Consider the following 25,538-nt stretch of genomic DNA (forward strand, 5'->3'; position numbering starts at 1 on the left):
CATCGTATGTTACATGTGTTACACGCATGTCCTGCCCGGCTGGCTAAACTTTTATTGGTAGGAGTTAAAGATGGAACAAAACAAAATTGAAGATTAAAATTACTCCTATGCTGTGTGTTCTTTAAGGGTTATTGTTCTGCGGAGAATTGGTTAAACAGTAATTTATAGAAAGCCAAGAATTTTGTCAAAAGGAGGCAGAGTTTATGTCTCTAAACAACGTCCGGTCCTGAAGTTCTCTTCCTTCTTCTTCCTCCACAAAGGCTGCCTGAGCCAATCAACAGCAATCAGCAACTTACTGCACGAGGCGCAGTCGGCGATAGTCTAGCCTCACCGCGAAAGAAGGAACTTTTCATATTAACATCGCAGCTCGGCCCTTGCAGCTCCCTGGGGGTCATGTGACGCGGAGTGATGTCACAGAGTTAGAATTGTCAGATCCCGGATACTCGAGCAAACTCGAGGGTGAGCAAATACTCCCCTGGGATATTCAGTTCACAAAACATCCATATTTTTATCAGTCTTTAGTGGAGCTTCATTTTCCAAACGCTCCCTCCGACGGACAAAGACCTTCGGGCAAAATCCTGTTTACTAAAACGCAAGAGGATAATTCCTTATTAGTTTGATTTGGCTCAGATAACCAAACAGCAGTGAAAAAAAACAGCGCTTACAAAAAACATAACTCTCAGAATATCAGAAGAAAAAAAGGGTTTCCCCTTCCTATTGATTTAGAATTTTTTTTTTTGGGTGAATGTGCTTTTCCATTACGGTGAAAAGCTGAGCTGTTTCCAGGCAAATTAAACCCAAATTCGGGAAAATTGACTTCTAAGGGCCAGTGTTTAATGTGTTTTTTTCCTTTGAAAGCCCATAAAGGCACCGCAGAACAGACAGCGCGTTCAATTAAGTCTATTTCTGGACAGCTCTGCTAAATGGGACATTAGTCTGGTAGAAACTGTAGAATAGTCTGCGCCGTGCAATGGGGGGGGGGGGGCAGACCTTATCTTGTGCTGTCAGAGGTAATTCAACCAATAGCATCACTAAGTAACTCCTACCCCTTCTTTGTGACAACAGATACTTTAATTGCTTTATAGGATGGTAGATAAGTGGAACAGCCTCCCAGCAGAAGTGGTAGAGGGTAATACAGTGAGGGTATTAAACATGCATGGGATAGACATACGGCTCCTGAATCTAAGACGAGACCAACGACTGATTAAGGTTTGAGTCTTTACAGCAGGAGAAATGGGCAGACTAGATGGGGGCCAATTGGGGACGATCTGCCGGCAGCTTCAGTTTCTATGTTTTTTCCTTATTTTTTTATGTGTTTCTTACAGAATGATCATCATGCCATCAGGAACTTTACTTCTCGCTGCCTTCTGCCTCCTGGGGACATCAGTCTCTGGAACGCGACCTCATGTTGTGTTTTCTCAGAACAACACAGTATTCAATCACCTCACACTGGACGCCAACACAGGGACCCTGTATCTCGGGGCCACGAACTACCTTTACCAACTCAACGAGGAATTAGAGGTTGAAAGTGTCGTAAAGACGGGACCTGTGTGGGATAGCAAGGAATGCTTACCCCCCGTGTCCACAGACTGCCCCCAAGCTCAAAATACAAATAACCATAACAAGCTGCTGCTGGTGGTGCCAAGTCAAGAAGAGGTCATCGTGTGTGGGAGCGTTTACCAAGGGATTTGCGAGAAAAGACGCCTGGGGTCTCTTAGTACCGTCCTATTCCGGCCAGAGAGGCCCGTGGACACGCAATATGTAGCCGCTAATGACCCTAATGTTACCACAGTTGGCTTGGTTGGACTCTCTAAAGTAGGGTCACCCCTTTTGTTTGTGGGACGCGGCTATACCAGCAAAGGAGCAGGTGGCATTCCACCAATCACCACTCGGAACCTGGAAGTGGGGGACACCGGTGAAATGGAATCCCACTCTGTCTTCTCCTACGAAGACACGGCCAAGTTAGCGGTGGTTGGACGGCTTTCCGAGTACAACCACCATTTCGTCAAAGTCTTCAACCACCAGTCTAGCGTTTACTTCCTATTTTATCGCCGAGACCTCAAATCACATTCCAGGGAGTACAAAACCTACATTTCCCGCATCTGTCCAGACGATTCGCACTACTATTCCTACGTGGAACTGCCTCTGAGCTGCGGTAGCAACAACAAAAACTACAACCTTCTTCAGGCTGCTTATGTCACCCAACCAGGAGAGATTTTGGCAAAAGGAGCCCTAAAAACTAGCGGGGATGTCCTGTTCGCCACGTTCTCCCAGTGGCAGGCTGCTTCTGGGAAGGTTAGCCAGGAGTCGGCTCTGTGTTTGTATTCTCTGGAGCTTATCGATCGCTTAATCAACCAGACAAGAGACATCTGCTACACCAAGGACGGCAAAGCGGAAGATGGGAGAGAGGTAGCTTACATTGAATATGACGTCAAGTCAAATTGCGTCCAACTGCCATCGGTAAGTACGATAACGCCTTGATCCATGTCTACATTCTGAATTATTCTTTGGATAACCATGTAGCTTTTCCATTCATTTCAATTTCAGGATACCCTTGACGCGTACCCATGTGGCTCCGATCATACCCCGAGCCCCATGGCGAGTCGGGACTCCTTGGTTGCTGCGCCTGTGTTTGAGAGTACGAGCGCTCGCCTCACCGCCATTGCCGTGAATGTGGAAGATGATCACACCATCGCCTTCATTGGGGACAGCAAAGGACAACTTAGCAAAGTAGGTGTCCTAGGGACAGAAACTTTACCTAGATATGGCTACCTCTAGAACATAAATCACCATCTCTGTAATTTAACCTGCTTTACTCCTGCTTTTTTTTATCTAACCAATGGAATGAATGATAGGGACAATCCAACCCATAGAGGAGACTCTTTTTTGTTGTCCATGAAGCCCTGGTTTTATCTTCTGTGAAACAAGGCTTGAGGGTCTCTGTTTATTTCAGGCTTGGGCGCCGAATTGTTGGACGACCCAGCGCTCTGTAGGTTTCCTCTTACTTCCTCGGCCACTTTCTTCTCACTATCTAGGGGAAGATATAATAGGTGGAAGACCAAGAGTCCTGAATTCTTCTTGTTGATCTTCTGCCACCGATTAGTCTCTCCCACCCTCGTCTAAGAATGCTGGAAGCCGTAATCGGGCATTTGGCAAAAAGTCTGCCGTTTTCAGCCGTGTAACTGGCTAATTTGCATCAAATCAAATTCCTGGTGCTCATCCACCTGAACCAAACGACTTTATTATCATAAAAAGTAGCCGTCCAAATTAACCATTAATGTTTTCATCAGTGGAATGCTTTAAATACGATAGCCGAGTGAGAGACATTTCAAACATCGATAAATACAATAAGCCTACTAACCTGAATAAAAGCATGATATATACAGTATATATATATCTCCTATATATATGTCACCTAAAAAGTCTCCGTAAAGCACCGCCCCCAGCGTCACCTCTAACCACCCCTAAAACAAAATTGCCCCTCTTTGGCCAATCGGGGATTTTTGTTCTGGGCTCGTCAGGGAAAGGCGGAAGCCGTCATGGCTGCTGCGGTGGCAGAGAAGCCGGCTCTGCTCCCTCTTACAGATTCAGGTCAGTTTATCTCCTATTAAAATTGCAAACGTCGTTCTGGCTCCGCACCGGGACACCTTCTACCGACTCGTGTCTGCTGCTGTTAGCTTGAAGTGTCTTTCCCCCTCGAGGGCCGACAGCGGACGAGGCGGTGTAGCTTTAGGTGCCATATACTTAATGTGGCTGTCGCAGCAAAAAATGTTACATTTTAAACATATTCACAGTAAATTGTATCCATTCTGGGGATTTGCATGAAACTGCGCTTCTGGATTCCAGAGATTTACATTTAAGAAAATAAATGACAAAAAATATAAACTCAGCGGAGACGTCAGCGGAGACGTTACTTTTGTTACCCAAACCCTCAGTTACTAAAATATAGGATGGATCCAAAGCAGGTGGTGAATTGGGGGCAACACAATTACAAAGGTGCCACTAACCCCCCCCCCCCCTTTCAGGGTAAATGGGCTGATTCTCTGGGTCACCTCCTTCATATTCTATGCTGACTTAATGATCCCAACTGGTGCTTTTCTCCCTGTTATATCACAGCTGGAATCCCTGCTTGAATACAGGTGACTTCATTCAGAATATCTTTACCTCCTAACAAGAGGTTTCCAGAAGAACCATTATTAGAGCCAGTTGGCTGCCGCCATAAGCGAAACCGCGTGAAAACGGCCAGCGGCCCTCAAAGAGTTATCGGACGTGCCGTGTTTGGGTCATTTATGCCAAATACCCACTTATTTCGGAATATTTAGACCCGATAGATATTAATGTGAAACCCGCTGCTGGTGTCGGTAAGGTGTCTAGGACGGCAGTCATCTCTTTGTAATGCTCGGCACGGCGGCGTTACGTGCAGTAAATTGATGAGTTTTTTCCCCGGCGGTTATGGCTTCCCAAAATCTAAACTTCATCCCCACCTGCTGGCCGGACTCACAAGTGAAGGTCAAGCTCAAGGTCAAGTGAAAAGTCCATTAAAAAGCCTAGGACAGCTTTTATCCTTCAGCACCTTATTGCCCATCAAAGAGATGGATCGCTCATTACTTGGGAGAAGGTCAATAGAAGGTCGAGAACTTGAAAATACTTAAGAGCAGATCGTCAAACATTCTTTTTTTTTTTAAAGACGCAGCGTGTCGGGTTCCACCAAAAAAAATCGCACAGACGCTAGCGATGTCATTACGGAGAGCAGGTTCTCGGGGACAGAAAATATCTGATTATCCATAAACCTTCCATTCAATGCTCAGAACTGGAACTTGGATAAATTGTGAATTCTAAAATTCCGGGCACTTTCTGGATGATTTTTTATGACTTTTTTTTTAGCACTGGCGGGTTATCAGCGTGTTGTCTGTAATGTGGCGCAGGCGCATGGTCCCACGGCTGCTGCGCTCTAACTAACCCAATCCGACCTCTTTGAAGTGACAGCAGCTTTGACTCCTCGTTACCCGACAGAGCGCAGAACTCCTCTCGGGTTCCATGAGGAACTGGATAATCCAACCCAAAATCTCTTCATTGTTCTTTACTCGACTCCTCCACCCTACCCCCGGCACCTTAATCCAAATTATTCTGCCGCAATCATTCTAAATCCTTGAAACCTTACCCAGGGTATTGTTAAAAGACGAGGTGTCTATTTTATTTGTATCTCCGGGTCTTTTTTTGTGTGTGGATAGGATTAAAATACCTTTTCTATTCTTCCCCACCCAAAAAGGATATCTTGGAGTATTTTTATTTAAGACAGAAAAAAAATCAATTTTTATTTTATTTATTTATTTATTTTTTAACCAGAGGCAAATGAAATATGTATGTATATATATATATATATTAATATATTAATATATATATGTGTATAAAATAAAATAAAAAAATCATGATCCCAGAACGTAGTGACGCATTGAGCTCAGATCAGTTTTAGGAGTCATTTCGGTGATTAATTTGTTTTGGCCCAGATGTAAAGGGGTTAAGAAGGGTGCAAATGACTTTAAGTGGTAAAGGTAGCGCTGGTTACTTTAATAGAATTTTTATGGTGATTTTTAGGTTTACCTGGGCGGAAACGGCGACTCCAACCTGTATTCGGTTTTACCCAACCAGTCAAACACAGCTGTGTCGGCCGACCTCCTGTTTGATCAGCAAGAGAAGCATTTATATATCATGACCCAGTCCATGGTAAGCGGCCCGATCGGGCGCCAAGTGCCGTCAGGGGCATGGCGGCTGATCCTGAAAACCCACGATTGCATTCTACATTCTGTATCCCTTGCAGGTGACCAAGGTTCCGCTCTCTGAATGCTCTCAGCACGCCGGCTGTGAGTCCTGCCTCTCCGCCGGGGATCCTTATTGCGGTTGGTGCGTTCTTGATGGCAAGTAAGTAACAGATTCCCACCCTCCAGCGACGTAACATGATCGTTCTTGTAACCTTAAAACTTTTGTGTTAAAAAGCAAAAATCACTTCCTTCTTAAAATGACATTTTGTTAGCATTTCTTCAGTTCTTTTCTTCTCTTTGAAGCTGCATAATGAGCCTGTGGTGTAAGACCGTACAGCGTGATCCAACACGCAGCTCAACAGATTTATTGTTGGACGCGCGCCAAGAAAGAGTTTACCAAAATACTACATTCAGCGGTATAAATAACCAGCGTGCCGTACGGCTTGGAATCTCGGATACTCTACTCCCTAATGACTTGCGGCGTCTGATATATGGGACGATCCGCCAGAGCACCACGAGGGTTAATATATACATCCATACATTAGAGAGACACACTGGGACTTATAGTTAGAAAGTCGTAAGAAAGTGGTTGGTCCGTATCAATTGTTTTATCTTCAGACAGCAAAATGATCTCTAGAACATTAACGATGATCGATTTACATTCACTGAACAAGATGCCAACGCATTTCGCTGGTCCCCTGCGTCTCTTCGTCCTGTTCCCTACTCATCTATTGATGTCTTTTTAACGTTAATGTTCCAATGACCATCCCGGCCCACTAATGCCTCTTTCACCCCCAGATGTAGCAGACGCCACGAGTGCTTGCGGTCGGGAAAGAAGAACCAATGGCTTTGGGCTCATGACCCAACCCAGCAGTGCCTAACCGTGCAGTCTCTGAGCCCAGCCAACATCAGCAAAGAAGAAAAGAGAAACGTGAGTTGATCTAGATGGGAAACCTGCGGGCTTCGTTATCTCCCCCAACTTCCAAGCGTCTGCTGGAAATTCCACGCAATGGAAACATCTAGCGGGTCCTGTGATGGAGCTCAGTAGATGGAGGCAGCCAGTTAGCACGCAAGCCAGAACCTGATACAGATCTTTGGTTTAGAACAAGTAGTTACAGGACCAGAAATGTAGGGTCAATGGCTTTTTAACTATTTTTCCCACCGTCACGTTTATTGGTTTCATCATTAAGCTCTCATTGTGAGTGTAATGATTTTTTTGTAGCGTTTTCTTAGGGCTACGATGAATGAATGTGTAACAGCGGGACATTTGGGAATGGGAGAGGGGCGTTGCGGCATTATGGCTTTATGGACAGGAATAATAGAATCTGGGGTTAATGGTGAAGTAGGGACAGAAAGGGGAATGTTGAGGAGTAGCTTGCGTTCTATGCCCAGAATTTGGAGCTTCGTTCAGTACACGTTCAGGGCATGGAAAATAAATTTGTTTGATACAGGGAAAAACAGCAAACTTTAGTTTTTGGTGTATAATGTTAATGAGTGTTTTAGCGCCATCTAGTGTTAGGTTACTATTACTGCCCAACTTGTAGTGGAAGCTTTCATACTTTCAATTCAAGAATTATTTGTAGTTTGAACAAATAAACCAAGTTTGGCTTCAGTATTATTTACAGTCATTTAATCTGTTTAAATTGTAAAATATGATTTGGGCTTAAAAGGAAAAATATAAAAATATTCTTCTCCTCGACCATAAACTCCAGCGCTGTATACAGTAATATACCCCCCCCAGCACTGTATACACTAATGTACCCCCCCAGCGCTGTATACAGTAATAACCCCCAGCGCTGTATACAGTAATATAACCCCCGGCGCTGTATACAGTAATATACCCCCCCAGCACTGTATACACTAATGTACCCCCCAGCGCTGTATACAGTAATATAACCCCCCAGCGCTGTATACAGTAATAACCCCCAGCGCTGTATACAGTAATATAACCCCCAGCACTGTATACAGTAATATAACCCCCCAATGCTGTATACAGTAATATAACCCCCCCAGCACTGTATACAGTAATAACCCCCAGCGCTGTATACAGTAATATACCCCCCCAATGCTATATACAATAATGTACCCCCCAGCGCTGTATACAGTAATAACCCCCAGCGCTGTATACAGTAATATAACCCCCAGCACTGTATACAGTAATATAACCCCCCAATGCTGTATACAATAATGTATGTCGGTCACAAAATCCTGGATTTATCTAATTTTGTCCCAATAAACTCCCTTTATCTGCAGATCTCAAGGCGGCCATTGTTGTCAGTCGTGATATTTTGTATGACTTTCCCGGATCAGTCACCACACTGATCTGATACTTTATGGTAATGCTAATGAAGTCCGTTCCTCCATAGACGTCATTAGTCAGAGTGTCCGGCTGGGTGATTAAGACTGAGCCACTCTATTGTTTCCCACGGGCATTATGATAAGAAGTGTTTGTCTAGTAGATTAGGGATCAGATAACTAACAGAGCGAGAACGGCTAATATGCAGCTGCCAGAAAACATTATATTATGGGGCAAAAATATGACTGTTTTTAAAAACTTTAAAAACTGATGCTAGGAATAAAAAAGTAATTGGAAGCCCCCCCCTTTAACGTGTTCCGTGTAACAGTACTATAGGAAAGGCTTTGCTTTCTCAGTGTCCGCTCCTGCGTTTGGTTCACAGATCTTCCTGGCTATTCCCGACCTGCCTTCTCTGGAACACGACGAGTCGTACTCCTGTTTCTTTGAGGATTTCGAAAGCCGTGCTGTGAGGACCGAAGCTGGAGTCGTTTGTCCTTCTCCGGATCCAAGCAAAGCTCCCGCCATCAGGCCGGGAATAGGTTAGCGTTTAGAGCCGCATGAACACTTTGTACCGAGCTGTGAACGCGCTCCGTGCTGCCAGACACAAGAAATCAATTTCAGGCTGATCTGAAAAAAAAGTCAATGCTGGAACATAAAGGGCACGAAGGATAAGAGGAATGACCTACATTACTTAATATTGACCAGAAAAGGGGGCCGCGGGGGCGCGGAAATAAAATGTAACGCAAAACAATCTATACGAATATTAAAAAGGGCACATTAACTTGTTTACTAGAATTTTAATGCCTTCCATTATCTGTTACTCTTAACCATTTCAGCGAAGGTTAGACGGTCAACATAATTCTAGTCAATACTGATTCCCGATGTTGGCAGTGAAAGGGTGCCGGCCACTTCTAATAGCGGCTGCCAATTTGTCAATGCCTATTGGCCAAATTGGGAGTCCAATAGTCCTCATTGCCACAAATGGGATTCTTAGGTCGCTGGTGGCCGGTCTTCCGTCTACGGGCATCAAGACCAGATCATACAAAGTTCTGTATCTTCTCTATATGCCTCAAAAATACATTTATTTGGTCAAAAATTTGACTTTAAAGAAGTATTTTTCCTTAATAGCTGTTCTACTATGAAAATTACTGCTTTCTCGCCCGGTTCTGATAGCCTTTAGTTACTATGTTACTATGTATAAAAAGTGACTTTGATTCAAAGTTCGAAGAGTGATCTTATCACCATGACAACCAATTCTCCTGCTTATCAGTCCATTCTGTTGGTTGCTAGGGGACAAGACCACTTTTCAGCCTTTACACAAAATGTAGGCTAAAAAAAGATTAACCCGACACATGTTTTATCACAGATCACGTGCAGGTAAAGCTGCTTCTTCGCTTTGGCGACGTGGTCATTTCCACCGCAGCGTTCACCTTCTACGACTGCACGGCCGTGGCCCAGCTCTTCAAGACGGCACCGTGAGTATTGTGACTGAGCAGATTCCGCATGCATAGCCTCCTAAAAATAAAGAACTAGACCAAACAGTACGTGCTGGGAATACTCTATGAAATGCATTTCTTCATTGATATCAGTAAAGTCTTCAGTAAAGTCCGATCTCCGTGTGTGAAGTGTTCTCCGTAGCACCATGTCTTGTGTTCCCCTTTGTTGTTGTGTCTGTCTTGCGTGCTCTTGAGTTGACCTCTCCGCTTCGTTCTGTGATTGAGTTGCGGGTATGTCGTCTGTTCCATTCTGAATGTTGTTTGCGTGTTTCTGTGGGAACTCCAGGTGCCGTGGATGCGTGAGCAGCGACTGGGGGTGTAACTGGTGCATTCAGCAACACCTCTGCACACACAAGGCTACCTGCGAGGAGGGGACAATCATCTACAATAAGCTGGTAAGCCTTCTCTTACCCGTCCTCCACTTTCTATTTCCTCTTCCTTCCATACATCCTTATTCCCTCCGGCTTTCCCTAACCCTGCGTCTTTCATTCCAACGTAACATTCCCTTTTTGTATTCTTTATATTTCTTTTATTTCTTCATTCCACGTTTTGTTCTATCTTTAATTCCATACAGTGACCTGTATCTACACGGTATGTCTTCTCAAAATCAAAAAAAAATAGGTCTTCCATACCCAAGCAGCTGTGTTATAAAAATATTCATTGATGTTTTCTGCCTTCTCTTCGTCAGACACAGATTCCAGTTCCAGAACCTTCCCAGCCTCCTGTATTTCCCTCGGAACCATTGTCAACTATCCCTCCAACCACAGAATCTCAACGAACGAGCCCCAGCGCTATTCCTGAGATCACTACAACTACAACCACAACCACAACCACAACGGAGAGCACTCCACTGGTTGTCACTGACGCTTCTACTACACATGTGCCTACAACTGTGCCAACCACATCTCTTCTAACTACCACGGTAACGACTCAGGAAACATCTACCGCTCCTCAGTCCCAGCCAACCACACTTGAACCTACCACTGAGGACACAACACCGATTTTAACAACGCAACTTCCTACAGAAGAACCAACCAGCCTCCCTACAGTGAACCCCACCACCCTCTCTATAACTGTTTTTACAAGCCCTCCCATCACAGAAGATGAGACTCTTCCCGTCTCCACTGACATAGATGTACTCTTCGAGGAATGGACCACTCAAAGCACAACCACGTCTAATATTGTATCAGTGCCACCACCTGTCCCTGTACCAACAGTGTCTGATAATGATCAGAAAGTGACGTGGACTCCCACCACCGTCATTCCACAGCAAGAGGAGTTCACATCCGCTGTCCATCCCATTCCAACAACCAGCAAGCCAACCCAAGGTGCTCCTACTTTGCCCGATTTTCCTGGTGATCTAGGGAGTGAAATTCCATATTCCGAAGAGCCTCCAACTATCACAATGGAGGGGGCCGAGGAAGAAAGCTTGGATCACACCGAGGCAGACGGTTGGGTGGATTCTACTGTCGTGGAAAATGAGACATCATCCTTCTCAGCTTCTACCATCCTTTCGGGAGATGGAGACATCGATGGCGTTTCACCCAGTTTCCCTGGTATTATAGAACAAGGAATGGATTATCAATTTGATTCTCCGGGATTTTTTGAGTTGGTAAGAATCGTGGCCGTGTTTAGTCTGGCCCAATTTATTTTTAAGCTATATTATTATTGTGGAAAACATTTCCCAAATTAGGCAACTTCATAGGCATATAATGCAAATGTTGTTGCCACTGGGAACCCATTTTTAAAATTACCCCCGGGAATTCTTTACTACCCCATCTTCAGCACCATAACCAACACCAGGTCCCATGTAGACCCAAACATTTTACAGAATCTCAAAACATTTGTCTTAACAATGTCATATAAAGATGTAAAAAAAAAGAGTAAAGCCAGTGAATAATAAATCAAATTTTTGGTGGATTTCGGAAATCCCCTGGAAACAATACCTTTTTTAACAGTTTTACCAAATATTCAACATATTGAGAGTCTTCAGTCCTGTTTATGGCCACATTATTTTCATACACAGTCTAAAACCACATGCTGGTAGCGGATGATAGGATTTGTAGTCCAATAACGGCTGAGGAGCAGCAGGTGGCCTGCCTCTGATCTTAATAAGGGACTTCTGGGGATTTGGAAGCAATTAATTGTAAGCATTGCAGGAGATTTTTTCCTAGTAAAACGCCCTTATTAGAAATATCTAACCTCCATTGCTTAGAAAGGAGCATCATATTTTATTTTCTTGTTTAAATATATTTTTTTCTTATTTCCATTAAAAAAAGGTAATAAACCTCTAACCACAAGACACCCCATTGGGTCTCCATTGATTAAAATATTGAGATTCTGAGCCTCAAATTCCGCAGGGATTTCAAGATAAATGAACAAAATCGACAGGAGGGTTCAAGTCCAGGGCCGCATGTCACCGCGATCCACAGCCAATCCAGAAGCTATTATCTTCCCAATAAGGGGGGGGGGCAATCTCTGAAATAAAGCCAGAAAGTGTAAAAACTAACACAAATACATTTTGACAAACATCACGTTTGTTTTTTGGGTCATAAATAGAGATAATGATGTCATCAGCCTTTTTACAGCAGTGCCTCCCCACCGTAGACCTTAGGCTGCCTTTCCCTTCATAGTTGCCCCTGCACCTGCCACAGCACCTTCAGCTGCCTCCGATCCCTTGCAGAGCCTGTTGCCCCCTCCACCTACCGAACCCACCATGGCTTCTTTGCTGTCAATTTCCCCTTGTAGAACCTTGTAGACATCTTCCTTACCTAAGGGGTTAACATAAACTTGTGGTTTAGAGACCCCTAGAGATGTTCTAAAGACGGAGAGTCCTCCTCAATAGTTAAATAACTCTCAAGAACATTCTCACTTTGGCTCGAAGGTCGAGAACTTTAGATTTATTGGGGGAGTTTGGTAAAAGGCCTTTTTTTCAAATAGACTCGTAGTTCAATTGGTAATAAAATTACGTAAAATCCTCCTTCTCCAGCTTGGCAGAATTTCTAGTAAGAATCGTTAATGGTTGAAGGCTTTGCATCCGAGCCAGCTGGCTCACGCAGGGTGCAATTATGAGCAGGGACACATTATTTGAGATCTCGCTGGCATTCACAAGTGACTGCTGTGAAACCTCCTGGCTCGTCAGCTGCCAGCTGGCATTGAGCAGATCTGGCTGTGACAAGAGATGTCCCTTTGTGTTCAAGGACAATACCATTCATGCTACTTTTCTTCTTCTCCTTCAGCAAGAGACCCTATTAACTATGAAGTCTTTAAAGATGAAACAGCATATTTAAACCCGGTGGTGGAAAACATCATTATTTTTAACACTTTCCATGACGGTTCGGCTGAATATTTCTGTGTACTAAAGCCTAGACTTGTCTTCTAATAATAATAATTAATGAGGTTCTTCATCAAACGTTACGCAGCCTCTGGCAATGTTTTGTTCCCCCTTTTTATTTTTCCGCAGAACGACGAAAAATTATTCTGGGGTCCCGACGCTTGCCCGTGTGTGGAAAGCATCCAGAGCTCCTCGTTGTTGCCAGTTAACGTGGAAAGAAAAATAACTTTACTGGGAAAGAATTTTCATCATTATCAGGTATCTGATATTTTAAACCCCACAGTTACTAATTTTAACCATTTTTGGATTTTTAACCAGCGTATGTGTCGGGACAGAGTGTAGTAAAGTCATGGTATGACTCCTATGGGGTAATTTTAACTTTCTGGTAGTCCCTGTGCCCATCTTTGCTCCCCTGATGCCCCTCTTTTCTAGGAGCTCGGATTGTTAGCTGGGTATGAGGGTATCGCAGGGTTCTACAGCCCTAAAAGCCCCGATGATGTGTAACTAGAACATATGTAATATAACAGCTGGTAGAAGAGTTAATTGTTTTAGTGTTGGTGTTGTCTATGTAAACATGTCATATCTGTTGTCTGTTTGTTGTGAGAGAGCTCATCCTTTCGGAGATCTGTCAGAGGTCAGATCCGCGCCGACAACCCAACCATCTGTTTATCTCATCCAGGAGCAAGACTGGGACTACGAGTGCGTCCTCGTCCTAGAGGGCAATATGCTGGTGACCGACGCGTTGGTGGAACAAGATCCAACGGACGACTCCAAGTATTACATTACGTGTCAGCTGCACCAGGTAATAATTGCAAGCACTGGCGGGAAAGACTTCAGTGAGGATTATTTCCGTCCTTCTTACCCATGGTTGTACTCCATAAAACCCAAAATATGGAGAAAATGTGGATATGCCTGAGTACAGGTGGGCCATTGTTGAAAAGGGCAACTGAATGTGGCCATTTCCAAGCATATTTTGAGGTCGATGGGGACTAGATATCTCCAAACGCAGACTAATAATCTGGGCATTGGGGTCTCTTGCTGATTATCACGTATTTTCACTTATTTTATTTAAGCATGCCTCATAACACGTTGGTCTTGTTTCAGTACAGTTACTCGGCTCCCCAGCCAGAGTTCAACGCTTTGGTGTTTGTGCAGAGACAGGATGATCTACGAGTCGACAGCTCAGAGGATCTCCATGGTACGTGAGCCGCAGAATGCATCGATCTAGAGGTTCCTCGTTCTCCTGATCAAGTTACATGATTGTCTGCCTTCACTCCGCAGTAACTCTGTATAACTGCTCCGTCGGACACTCGGATTGCAGCCGCTGCCAAACCGCTGATCCCAAGTATCATTGCGTGTGGTGTGGAGGAGAATATCCAAGCTGCTTGTTTCATGAATCCTGCAAGGAACAAGTGGAAGGAACCTGCCCTGCGCCTCTCATTCACTCTGTAAGTCGACATCATACAAGCACCTCCGATCGTGTCCATGATGCGTCAATCAAAGTTTGCATATATACTCGTAAAGGGACATCACTTTTGATCAGAAACAAAGTTTGATATAAAATTGAAGACACCCAAAGAAGTATCAAAGATACCCGAAATACCCGAAAAAAGGTGTTTATGATGCATTTTGTTCGGATTCAATGTTTCCGAGGTTGAAGTTGAAGATCCCAGGCCTTTATAGGAATCTGGTATCAGAAACCTCAGCACATTATAACCATAACATTCTTACTATTTGAGTCTATGCAATGGCTGTTGGATCAGCTAGAACCTTGTAGATTAGTCCAGAGTCTTTCAGACCTCGTAAATAAATTACTATGATGAACAGTAATGTGTTGGGTTCAAGGCAGGTCGCAGAAAGGTCAGAACAGAAGGGCAAACAGGTTCTGATACGATGTTACAATCAGTGCTTTCATTAAGGTTCCAATCATTCCTTTCCAATCCATTTATTCAATCTGTAGTGAGTTTCAGATTCTAAAATGTATTGTTTTTTTCCCCCCCAGATTGAACCTCTTTCCGGCCCCATAGAGGGTGGAACGAAAATCACCATAACTGGTTCCAACCTGGGTCAGAAACTTGAGGACATTGCAGACACGGTGACTGTGGCTGATATCCCGTGCCAGGTGGACTCTATAAAATATGAGATTTCCAGCAGGTAATCCACACTTTTCCGCATTGTTCAATTTCATAGAAACAAGAAATGTATATAATATTTATAAATGGAAATTCCCTCCTTAACAATAATTGTAATAGGCGTATATATGCAGCCATTCACATGTTTCTAACTTTGCCCCATGACTGTTGGAATCTGGAGAAAAGTTTATCTCCCTCCTACAGTAGAAAGCCCTATAGTTGCACACCGCCATTAAACTCTCCATTCCCTCGATGAGATACCAATTTTTTTGATCTATACATTTATTCCATTTTTTTTTTATAACAAGTCTCATTGTGGTCTGTTTTCTTCCTGACAGCATTGTTTGTGTGACCGGCAAGAGCTGGTCTGAGACATCTGGCCATGTGTCTGTCAGAGTCCCCGGAGGATTACATGGTGTTTCCAGCCAAGTGTTTACCTACCAGGTAATGGACTATATCCTGGACGTTAATGCCTAGCAGCGGGCAGGACGAGCGATGGCTCAGACAATTGTTGGGAGAAACCCGTCTTTTGATGTGAATGAAGCATTTCGAAGATTTCGATTTCTAACTAACACTGGCTGGGCTGAAGGCCCGTAAATAAAAATAAAGATGTGAAGGGTTAAAAAACTGATTTGGGTTGAAAAGCTTCTACTATGTGTGTTCAGTTCGTGGTCTGGCTCTTAGACGCACTTAGCTCTGGATATGCAGGAAAGATTTAGTACGGCAACTACAGAAATGACACTACAATTCCCATCATCCATACCAGCCAATATTACATACTTATCATTATAACATTATTACATTTGAGAAGGGATCCAAATATGTTAAATTCAACCTTTCTGATTTTCCGGTAATTGTTGATCCGGAAGAAGCCATAAAAATGTCTGATTAATGTGTTGGAAAAGAAGCCAATTTCTCTGGGTTTTGATGCACAGAGTTTTATGTACTTTTTAGCCAGAAGCGAAAGGTTTTGGTGAAGTCCCAATTCTATGTCATAGAGAGGACGTTCTTCTCATTTACCGCATCGCCTGGGAGATAGTAAATTATGACTTTTTTTTTAGTGTCTGTACAACTGAGAATGAAATGAAATTATCTGCAGTATAGCCTCCCGCTGATGTCACAACGTATCGGTATCGAAATGTTGTCACACGACTAAGGTTTATATCATTCTCAGTTTTACAGACACAACTTGTATATATTATTTGTAGACTCCGGGCCATCCTCACCATTTGTTTCTGCAAGTGACAGTTGTTATGTGATGTCATGTTTGCCCATTGTACATCGCCACGGAACATGATGGCGCTGTATAAATGAATAAATAATAATTTATCCGGATGCGTTTCTATTTTCAGAATCCAATACTAACTACTTTTTCTCCGTCTCGGGGACCTAAATCTGGAGGCACGAGAGTCACTTTGCTGGGAACCAAACTTCTCACCGGCCGTCTGAGTGAAATCCGAGTATTGATTGGCAACATTCCCTGCCTGATGTACGTTACAGCGTTATTTTCTGTCCATTAATCAAATATTTTCTCCCCGAAGGGCAGGATTTAAAGGGGGGTCCTGCCCCAAAAGGCTTACTTACCTTAGCTGACCATATCATGCTGATGTTAAGAAGGTCACGAAGAAGAAATGACGTGTTTGTTAGATTTAGATCTGGTAACAATCTTCAGAACCAGTAACAGTTTCTTTTTTTTTTCCTCCTTTATCTACAGTTTTTCAGAAATTCAGGAGAACCAGCTGGAGTGTTTAACTGGTTCCAGTAACAGCACAGCAGAATTTCCAGTAACCATCCGCTACGGCGACCGGGAACTGAGGGCTTACGACTCGCTTTTCACGTACACCCCGGATCCCAACATTACGTCAGCCAGTCCAGCCAAGAGCTTCATCAGGTACCCAATACTACCAAACAATGGACAAGAACTTATTATCTAGGACAGTGATGTTAACCCAAAAACAACAAAAAAGAAGCGGTTCTTACTCCCTGTGATTCCTTTCTAGCGGAGGTCGTGTGATATTGGTGTTTGGCCAGAATCTGGATGTGGTACAAGCTCCAAAAATCCGAGTGACGGTTTCTCCAGTTGAAAGACGAAAGAGGCGTAGTCTTGTTAGGAACCGCCGTATTGTCCCCGAGACAGAATGTCCAGAGAACGTTCTTTGCCGTGTAGAACAGGTAATTGATCCGTGGTTATTGGTAATAATAATATTTGCATTGTCTGTTGTTTTCTTTTGTCTTTGTTACTCAAGTAACCTTTCATTCTTTTGTTTCTTTCATTCTTTCGTGCAGTTTGAAGAGGTCTGCCTGATAAATTCGTCTTCCCTGCTCCTTTGCAAGACTCCAGCCATTAACCCCCTGCACTGTAACAGCCGTATAGATATGGAGTTTATTCTGGATAATCTGCACTTTAACTTCAGTGTAATAAATACTGCTTCATTCACATACGAGCCAGACCCAGTGCTGAAACAGTTGAATACAGAGGATCCTGCTAAGCCGTATCGACACAAGCCGGGCAGTGTTATCTCCGTAGAGGTGAGAGGAAGAATTCTCTACGTCTAAATAAATCCAAATGACCAGCTCTTCAAACAGATCCCCTCGATCGGTGTACAGCATACATTTAGATCCAAGGTCAAATAACTCAAAAGCTGTTACTCTGTCCTCAGGGAGAAAACCTGGACTTGGCTATTACCAAAGAAGAGATGGTAGCAATGGTTGGGGACGGCGTCTGCATGGTGAAGACGCTAACGAGAAACCATCTGTACTGTGAACCTCCAGAGAAACAGCCATCTCCTCGTTATCCGTCCAAGAGAGAGGGAGTGGATTCTCTTCCCGAATTTACAGTAAGAACCTGAAATTAGTATAATTGTTTATTTCCTCCGTGGTCCATATACCCAACTGCAACATTTCCACGGTACCAGTGGGTGACCACCATCACTATACGAGAAGAAAGCTTGATTATGCTCTGTTAATGTTCTGTATTTTCACAAATGCCTGGGCATTCATTCGTTAAAATGTAATCTTTGTGTTTTATTCATTCATCCAGGTGCAGATAGGAAGAATTCATCTAGTCCTTGGGAAAGTGCAATATGACACAGATAGCCAGCTTACCTTCCCCCTCGAGGCTCAGATCGGACTTGGAGTAGGAGCTTCATTTGTGGTTCTGATTGTCCTCATCATTGTCTTGATTTATAGGTATGTGATACTTCAATCTCTGTAGAAAGCGAGCCACAGGCTATTCAGAAGTCTAAAAAAGAGTAATGAATGAATGCGCTCGGAATCTTCCTGAATGAAGTGTGGGGGGGTTATAGAAATGAGAAGTTGTTGGCCAAATGTCAAAACTAGGAGCATTCAGTGTAGAAACCAAAGGGAAAGAATTTCCTGATTGCTCCAATTCTGTAGAGCATGGAATTGGTTCTTATCATATAAACACAAATTGTTCAATTTTGTTCTAGGAGAAAAAGCAAACAGGCTTTGCGAGATTACAAAAAGGTCCAGATTCAGCTGGAGAACTTGGAAACCAGTGTCCGAGATCGGTGCAAGAAGGAATTCACAGGTAGATGTGTTGAAACTAGCGGATATGCCCTGCAGTCATCAATAATGACCAAATGGCCAAATAATCTGATATATCCTGGGGCTTTTAAAATAATGTGCATTTTAAAGACCTTCTTGGTTTCTGCTGTGGAATCTCTCTCTCCGAAGAACAGAATGGAATTTCCTCAGTGTTGTGTTTTCTCATGCCATAGATCTGATGACCGAAATGATGGACCTCACCAGTGACTTAGTCGGAACGGGCATCCCTTTTCTGGACTACAAGTCTTACGCAGAGAGGATTTTCTTCCCCGGCCACAGAGAGTCTCCCTTGAAACGAGATCTGGATGTACCAGAAGGTCGTCGCCAGACGGTAGAACAGGGTTTGGTTCAGCTGTCAAACCTTCTCAACAGCAAACTGTTCCTCACCAAGGTACAAACCCAGGAATTCTTTTATGAAATGGCGGCTGTTGGGATGGCACCTTTCTTATAATTGTCTCGCATCCTCTCTTGGCCCTTTCCAGTTTATCCACACTCTGGAAAGCCAACGGACGTTCTCCGCAAGGGACCGCGCATATGTGGCCTCTCTCCTTACTGTATCCTTGCACGGGAAGCTTGAATACTTCACGGACATCTTGAAGACCCTCCTCAATGATCTAGTGGAACAGTATGTGGCCAAGAACCCAAAGCTGATGCTCAGAAGGTAAGGGTTATCCCTGACTTTGCTTGCCTTCTGTCTGAATTCTGCAGTTTGTTGATAAGAAGGGATTACAAATAATTTCTTAAGAGTGAGTATGAAAAAAAATGACACCAAATCCAACAAGTTCAGAAGTCTCTGAGGTCCTTGCGATCTATTACAGTAGGTTATAGTTCTATAGTGATATCAGATCAGGATTTAAGATCTGAAAGTATTGAAAGCTATCAGAAATCAGTCCAATGAAACAAAAAAGTTGAGCAACATTTCACTTTACTACCATGGACAAATGCAAGCCTCCTGGTAATGTTCCTGTTGACATAAAGGATCTCTATTCCATGAGCTTGAAAATATGGGTGCTTTTTAAAGTCAGTGATCGTTGTAATTCGGCTGCAGAGGTGATTTCTCTTCTTCTGGCTCCATTTCTGTAGGACAGAGACGGTGGTGGAGAAGCTGCTGACAAACTGGATGTCCATCTGTCTGTATTCCTTTGTCAGGGTACGTCTGTGCATTGCCAGGGGACGATACCCTCCCTGCCCTGCCCATTCTACCTACTTCTCCATTTTGGACCCTGGCACCTCCATCTTCTTGATCTAATTATCTTCTCTCCTCCTTCCATGCGCTTACCTCCCGTGCGGTGACCGTTCTCAGTTACTTCTCCTTCTCTCTTTAGTCCTACTCACTTTCCTGTATTCTCTTATAACCTCTTTTCCCTACATCTTCACCTTTTCTATCTGTTGTTCTCCTCCATCCTGTATCGAAACCAAATGTTTTGCTCATTTTCCAGTTACACATTCAGAGTCCTTTTGGCTTAAGATCTTTGTATAAAATATTTTGTCGGTGATACTTTGATTTCTGCGTTTCAGGACTCAGTTGGGGAGCCTCTTTACATGCTTTTCCGAGGCATAAAGCATCAGGTGGACAAAGGACCGGTTGATTGTGTGACCGGCAAAGCCAAGTACACGTTAAATGATAACCGGTTACTTCGGGATGACGTGGAATACAAAACTTTGGTGGGAACCAACTCTTATTAATCAACCATTGTTTTGTTTTCTTTGACTTCCATGTATATTGCACAATATCCCAGGTTTTTTTGCCCATTTTAAGCTTTTTTTTTTTGGACATTCTAATAATTTCTATATTACCTCCGCAGACACTGAATGCTGTAACTCAGACCAACTGTGGTGGTCCCGGAGAAGAGGAAGCTCAGGGGGTACCTGTGAAAGTCCTAGATTGCGATACCATCACTCAGGTGAAGGAGAAAATCTTGGACCAAATTTATAAGGCCACGCCATACTGTCTCCGGCCTAATCCTGAAACACTTGATCTTGGTGAGACCTACCAGAAAGTAAAAAAAAAAAAACACAAAAAAATCATTTGTTGTTGTTTTCTTCTAAATCTAGTTTAAATTACATTGTTACTAAGTCATTTTTACTGAAAAAAATGTAAATAAATAATGATGTTTCTATAGGAAAAGCACGATTTTAGGATAGTCTAATAAGAAAAAAATTGGCAATCTGAGAAATTAACTATTCTTTTCCCAGTCTGTAAAATGGGGAGAGACTTCTCCCACCGATAGAATTTTTGAATTGTTATCTCATTTTAATTTTTTTTTTGCAGAATGGAGATCGGGGCTGGCAGGACACCTCATCCTCTCCGATGAAGACCTGACTTCCGTGGTCCAAGGATCCTGGAAACGCATTAACACGTTACAGCACTACAAGGTGAGGCTTTGTTTCTTCTCCTACGGATCAAAGGCTCATCTTACCCGGGATTCTCTGCACAGGACCCTTAGTCTTTCTTCTTCTTATTATTATTTATTGTTTTATATAGCGCCATCAAATTCCGTAGCGCTGTACAACGGGTAGACAGGATATAACAAGTAGTATATAACAATATGACGTCCAGAGACAACAGGTGAGGAGGGCCCTGCTCAAAGGAGCTTACAATCTTATAGAAAATGTTGGTTTTTTGCAGGTTCCGGATACAGCAACGGTAGCTCTGGTTCCACGGCTGAGCAAACATATCCACCCCGAAAACCACGATTACATCCCCGGAGAGAGTGAGTAAAGTTTACCTTCTAGAACTTTGGGGGAAAAGATATTTCGTACCAACACTCAGCAAACGGCTCTACTTTATCCACCATGGACCCTAAAGGCCCTGAACCCCTTATTACATCTGTTCCTGGTGGTCTAAGGAAGTATTCCTCATTCTTTGGTATTTGTACCCCTTAGATACAGCACAGGGGATGCTTGAAATCCTTGCTTAATAAGAACTGCTAATATTTGGTAAAGACGGTACTTAGCCATTAACGAGGGTCCTTTGCTGACGAAATCCATACTACGTTTTTTCTCAGTTTAAAGTAACCTGGACCATTGGTGCGGAAAGTAGAATTTTCCATCACTTTTAGAATATGGGCGAATGTGCATGAAAGAGACGGACCCCTCTTTCTCTCCATAGCTGCTTATGGATCATGGATTGGGTTTTTTTCCATAAATTATAAAAAAAAAAAACAATAAAAAAAACACTGTTGGTATGCTTTGTCATCATTTTGCTAAAACTGTTCCGTTCCTTAAATATTCTTGCGTGCGTTCATTTACAGAAACGCCGATGCTGGAAGATGCGGACGAGGGAGGGATAAAGCTTTGGCATCTTGTGAAAGCTACAGAGGAGCCTGAGCTCCCCAAACACAGGAGAGGAAGTTTACGGGACAGAGAACGAGCTAAAGCCATCCCCGAAATCTACCTGACGCGCCTTCTGTCCATGAAGGTGAGAGACAAGTGGTCACAATGGATTCAAATTCACATTCCGCTTCTGGATAATTATTATTTTGGAACTAACCAATTACGATTACGCCCCAATTATTACCTTTTGGATACTTCGAGCCGAAAACTGGGGAAATAAATGTAATAATAAGGTTTGTTTTTATTACTGTGCATGTGTGATGAGCGTGCACAGTAGGGGCTCTCATGGCATGTTCAGAAATCCGTGGAGAACACACTCCAAGAGTGAATGCTGGGCGGTGAGTGCAGACTTCTTCACATCGGACTAACTTCGATCTCATTGCGCTCACAGGGGACTCTGCAGAAGTTTGTGGATGACCTGTTCCAGGTGATACTCAGCACCAGCCGCCCTGTGCCGCTCGCTGTGAAATACTTCTTTGACTTGTTAGATGAGCAAGCAGCTCACTACGGCATCTCAGACCCGGAGACTATCCACATCTGGAAAACCAACAGGTACTCAGACTAACCCACCCCATCCTACAAGGATGAGGTGAATGAATGCTCACATTCTTCTAATGCCAAGCCTGGATCTATTTCCCCTGTGTTTTTACATATGTGTTTTTGTCGTTGTAAAATACCCCTAAGCCCCAATCAGTTGGCATCGAGCCGCTCTCGGTAATGTCTGATTTCAGAAGGACTTGTCTCCTTCATTCCTGTTGACCAATTCCCGTTGTGTGCAGTTTGCCCTTAAGGTTCTGGATCAACATCATCAAAAACCCGCAGTTTGTGTTTGACGTGCAGACTTCGGACAGCGTCGACGCCGTCCTCTCGGTTATCGCACAGACCTTCATGGACTCCTGCACCATCGCTGATCACAAGCTGGGAAGGGTAAGAGATCTCTGAAGATACATAATAAAGCATTTAAACGTAGCTGAGGACCTTCCGTTCTGCAGTTGACTTTGAGCAGAGACTATTGGACCTGGGGGGGCCAGAGATTGGTCTCCTGGGACATTGTAGCCAACTAAGGCACATCCACCAAGGACCTGATACTGATTACCTTCCCTAACACTCCATGGAAGCAGCTTGTTTCCTCAGATGTTACTTTTAGATACTCACATCTTGCGGGGTTTGCACCTACGCTGAGCTGGGTTTTCTTGTCTTTTTTTCAGGATTCTCCCATAAACAAACTGCTTTATGCCAGAGATATCCCGCGTTACAAGCAGATGGTAGAGAGGTAAGACGGCGCACGATGTTCCGTTGAGACCATTCTCTTTCAAACATATTGAATATATAAACAAACGTTTCATCTCCGTTTGCTGCTCCAGGTATTACGCCGACATCCGGCAGACCATCTCGGCAAGTGACCAGGAGATGAATTCTGCCCTCGCCGAGCTGTCCAGGGTAAGTCGGCCTCGTAAGACTCTCTACTCATCTATTCATATTTTGGATTAATGACCTTCCTGGCCATGTAGTGCCCCAGTGGTACATTGCTGTGGTCTTCGTTCCGAGCAGGGGCAGGTTGTACTCAGACATGCTAAATTGTTGATTTTGAAGATGCTCGTGAGGATGAAACTAGTTCAGATTTCGTTGATACAATTTATATTAAAGTCTGTTCTGGGGGGTAACATTTCTATTATCTCCGTACAAGAGAGAGCCATGGTCAGCACCATAACTGTCCCTTCGACGCTCTGCTTCCTACCGTACCCAACACTTTGTTTCTTTCTTCCAGAACTGCTCGGGTGAACTTAACTGCTTGGTGGCTCTCCATGAACTCTACAAATATATTAACAAATACTACGATCAGGTGGGTAGCCTTTTTTTTCCCCCACCCCCCAGTCCATTCGCTAATATCACTAAAAGATCACTGTCACATCGCCTCCTTTTGTGTTTTCCAGATTATCACAGCACTGGAGGAGGACACCACGGCCCAGAAGATGCAGCTCGGATACCGATTGCAGCAGATAGCGGCCGCCGTGGAAAACAAAGTCACGGATTTGTGACGCGGGAACTCGTTACGGCTCTCTGTGGAAGATTTTTATAAAATCGCAGAAGGTATAGCTGCCTCTGAGAAGCAGAAACCCTCGCACAATGAACCGGTCGAGCGGAACGTAGAGGGGCAGGTGCTTACGTGGAAGTCAAATAAAGATATTTTTATAGGTATCCGTTTTTTTGTTTTTTTACAAAAGAAAAAAGGACTTTAATAATGGATTTTTATCCCCAGAATGGGGTACAAGGTCCTCCTAGACGTTCTCATGTGCCAAGTCTATGTTTTAAGCTTAAAGACAGCGAGCCCCGTTGATGCCGCGGCATAGCGGAGAGGATCCCTGGCACCAGCCTTCTGAGAAGGGATTGGTGATCTCGCTGATCCCCCCCACCACCACCACCTTGGAACAACCAACAGTTTATGGAGCGACTGATCTTACGAACATTACTTCTTTAATGCCCTGGGAGTCGTCTCGCCGGTGGTTGCTGTAGCTTCATTGGCTAAAGAGAAGGAGCATCGACCCCGAACTGCACCTATTCCCCGGAAACATCAACTCAACAATCAACCAAGTTCCGTAGGATTAATTCTTGCCTTTTCCCTCGTGGGGGTTTTATTCTGGACAAAAAAAAATATAAAATATATTAAAAAAAAAACTGAATTATTATTTTATATAAATTTTAGCTGCCCTATTTTTAATTTACATCCATATTTTCTGGGGGAGGGGGGGTCTTCCTTTTTCCACTGGCCGCGTGAAACGCGTTGGAACAAATAGCGAGAGAAGAAGATGCTCCATCAACGCCGTGTCTCTCCGTTAAAGAAATCTAGATGTTAATTTATTAGCCTGATGGACCTAACCTAGCACTGACTTGAAATATGGATTTATTTTAGAGTAAGACGCAGCCCCCCCCCCGCCGTACAAGTCCACGTCTCGTGCGGCCATCTTGCTCCTCCGAACCAGACGTGTGTATATATATATATATATAAATATATATATATAGTAGTCTTGAAAAGATGATATTTAAATGCTAAAGGAGAATTGTAATTTATTTTCAAAGACAGCACATTCATTTGTTTTTTTTTGGGGGGGGGGGTTTCTCTCCGGCTCCCGAGTTCTCTTTGTTTTATTTTTCGGCAATTCCGGAATGTCGTCTGTGCCGTCTTTACGAATGGAATTAGAATTCACGGCTAACGTAAATATAAAGACAAATAAAACTTGAAGGTGAATCTAATGACATAGCGTGATAACCGTTTCTAGAACCAGGAAGCTACAAATCTGTGAATTGAGATGTTGTTTTTTGTCAGCGTGTAAAAAGAATGTAAAATGCATCACATTGAAGAAGAAAAAAAAATGACATTTAATAAAACAAATAGTCTTTACACAGATTACTCAATAAATTTTACAAATGTCCAAAGCCCGGTGGATTTTGTGCGAGATTACGTGTTATGTCCTCATTCCTGTCTCATTCATGCACTCGGATCGGTACGAATTGTAATGGTAACAAATTTTGTTAAACTCGTTAATTTGTATAAATGTCTGAAAATGAGGAGAGGGGCCCAAATTTTCATTTGAGATTCATTGTTTCTTTTCCTCAGTC

The 25,538-nt window shown here is 43.4% G+C and overlaps 1 protein-coding gene across 1 annotated transcript; it reads left to right on the forward strand.

Annotated features, from left to right (window-relative positions):
- The first annotated feature begins 1,326 nt into the window (after positions 1 to 1,326).
- Positions 1,327 to 23,959, forward strand: LOC149275396 (plexin-B1-like). Its single transcript, XM_089504802.1, has 35 exons — positions 1,327 to 2,460; positions 2,548 to 2,730; positions 5,596 to 5,724; positions 5,819 to 5,919; positions 6,558 to 6,690; positions 8,438 to 8,594; positions 9,422 to 9,530; positions 9,838 to 9,946; positions 13,015 to 13,143; positions 13,565 to 13,687; positions 13,990 to 14,083; positions 14,167 to 14,333; positions 14,888 to 15,039; positions 15,356 to 15,461; positions 16,370 to 16,506; positions 16,732 to 16,908; positions 17,018 to 17,189; positions 17,304 to 17,546; positions 17,678 to 17,854; positions 18,058 to 18,206; positions 18,467 to 18,567; positions 18,758 to 18,975; positions 19,067 to 19,245; positions 19,668 to 19,734; positions 20,103 to 20,249; positions 20,390 to 20,567; positions 20,857 to 20,960; positions 21,214 to 21,298; positions 21,839 to 22,005; positions 22,312 to 22,472; positions 22,700 to 22,847; positions 23,129 to 23,193; positions 23,285 to 23,360; positions 23,689 to 23,763; positions 23,855 to 23,959. Exons 1-35 carry the CDS (start codon positions 1,327 to 1,329, stop codon positions 23,957 to 23,959), a joined length of 5,757 nt encoding a protein of 1,918 aa, XP_089360928.1.
- The last annotated feature ends 1,579 nt before the right edge of the window (positions 23,960 to 25,538 follow it).

Source organism: Sceloporus occidentalis, unplaced genomic scaffold, assembly GCF_023333645.1.
Source record: "Sceloporus occidentalis isolate IW3139 unplaced genomic scaffold, rSceOcc1.0.p SCAF_291, whole genome shotgun sequence".
Taxonomy (NCBI): Eukaryota; Metazoa; Chordata; class Lepidosauria; order Squamata; family Phrynosomatidae; genus Sceloporus; species Sceloporus occidentalis.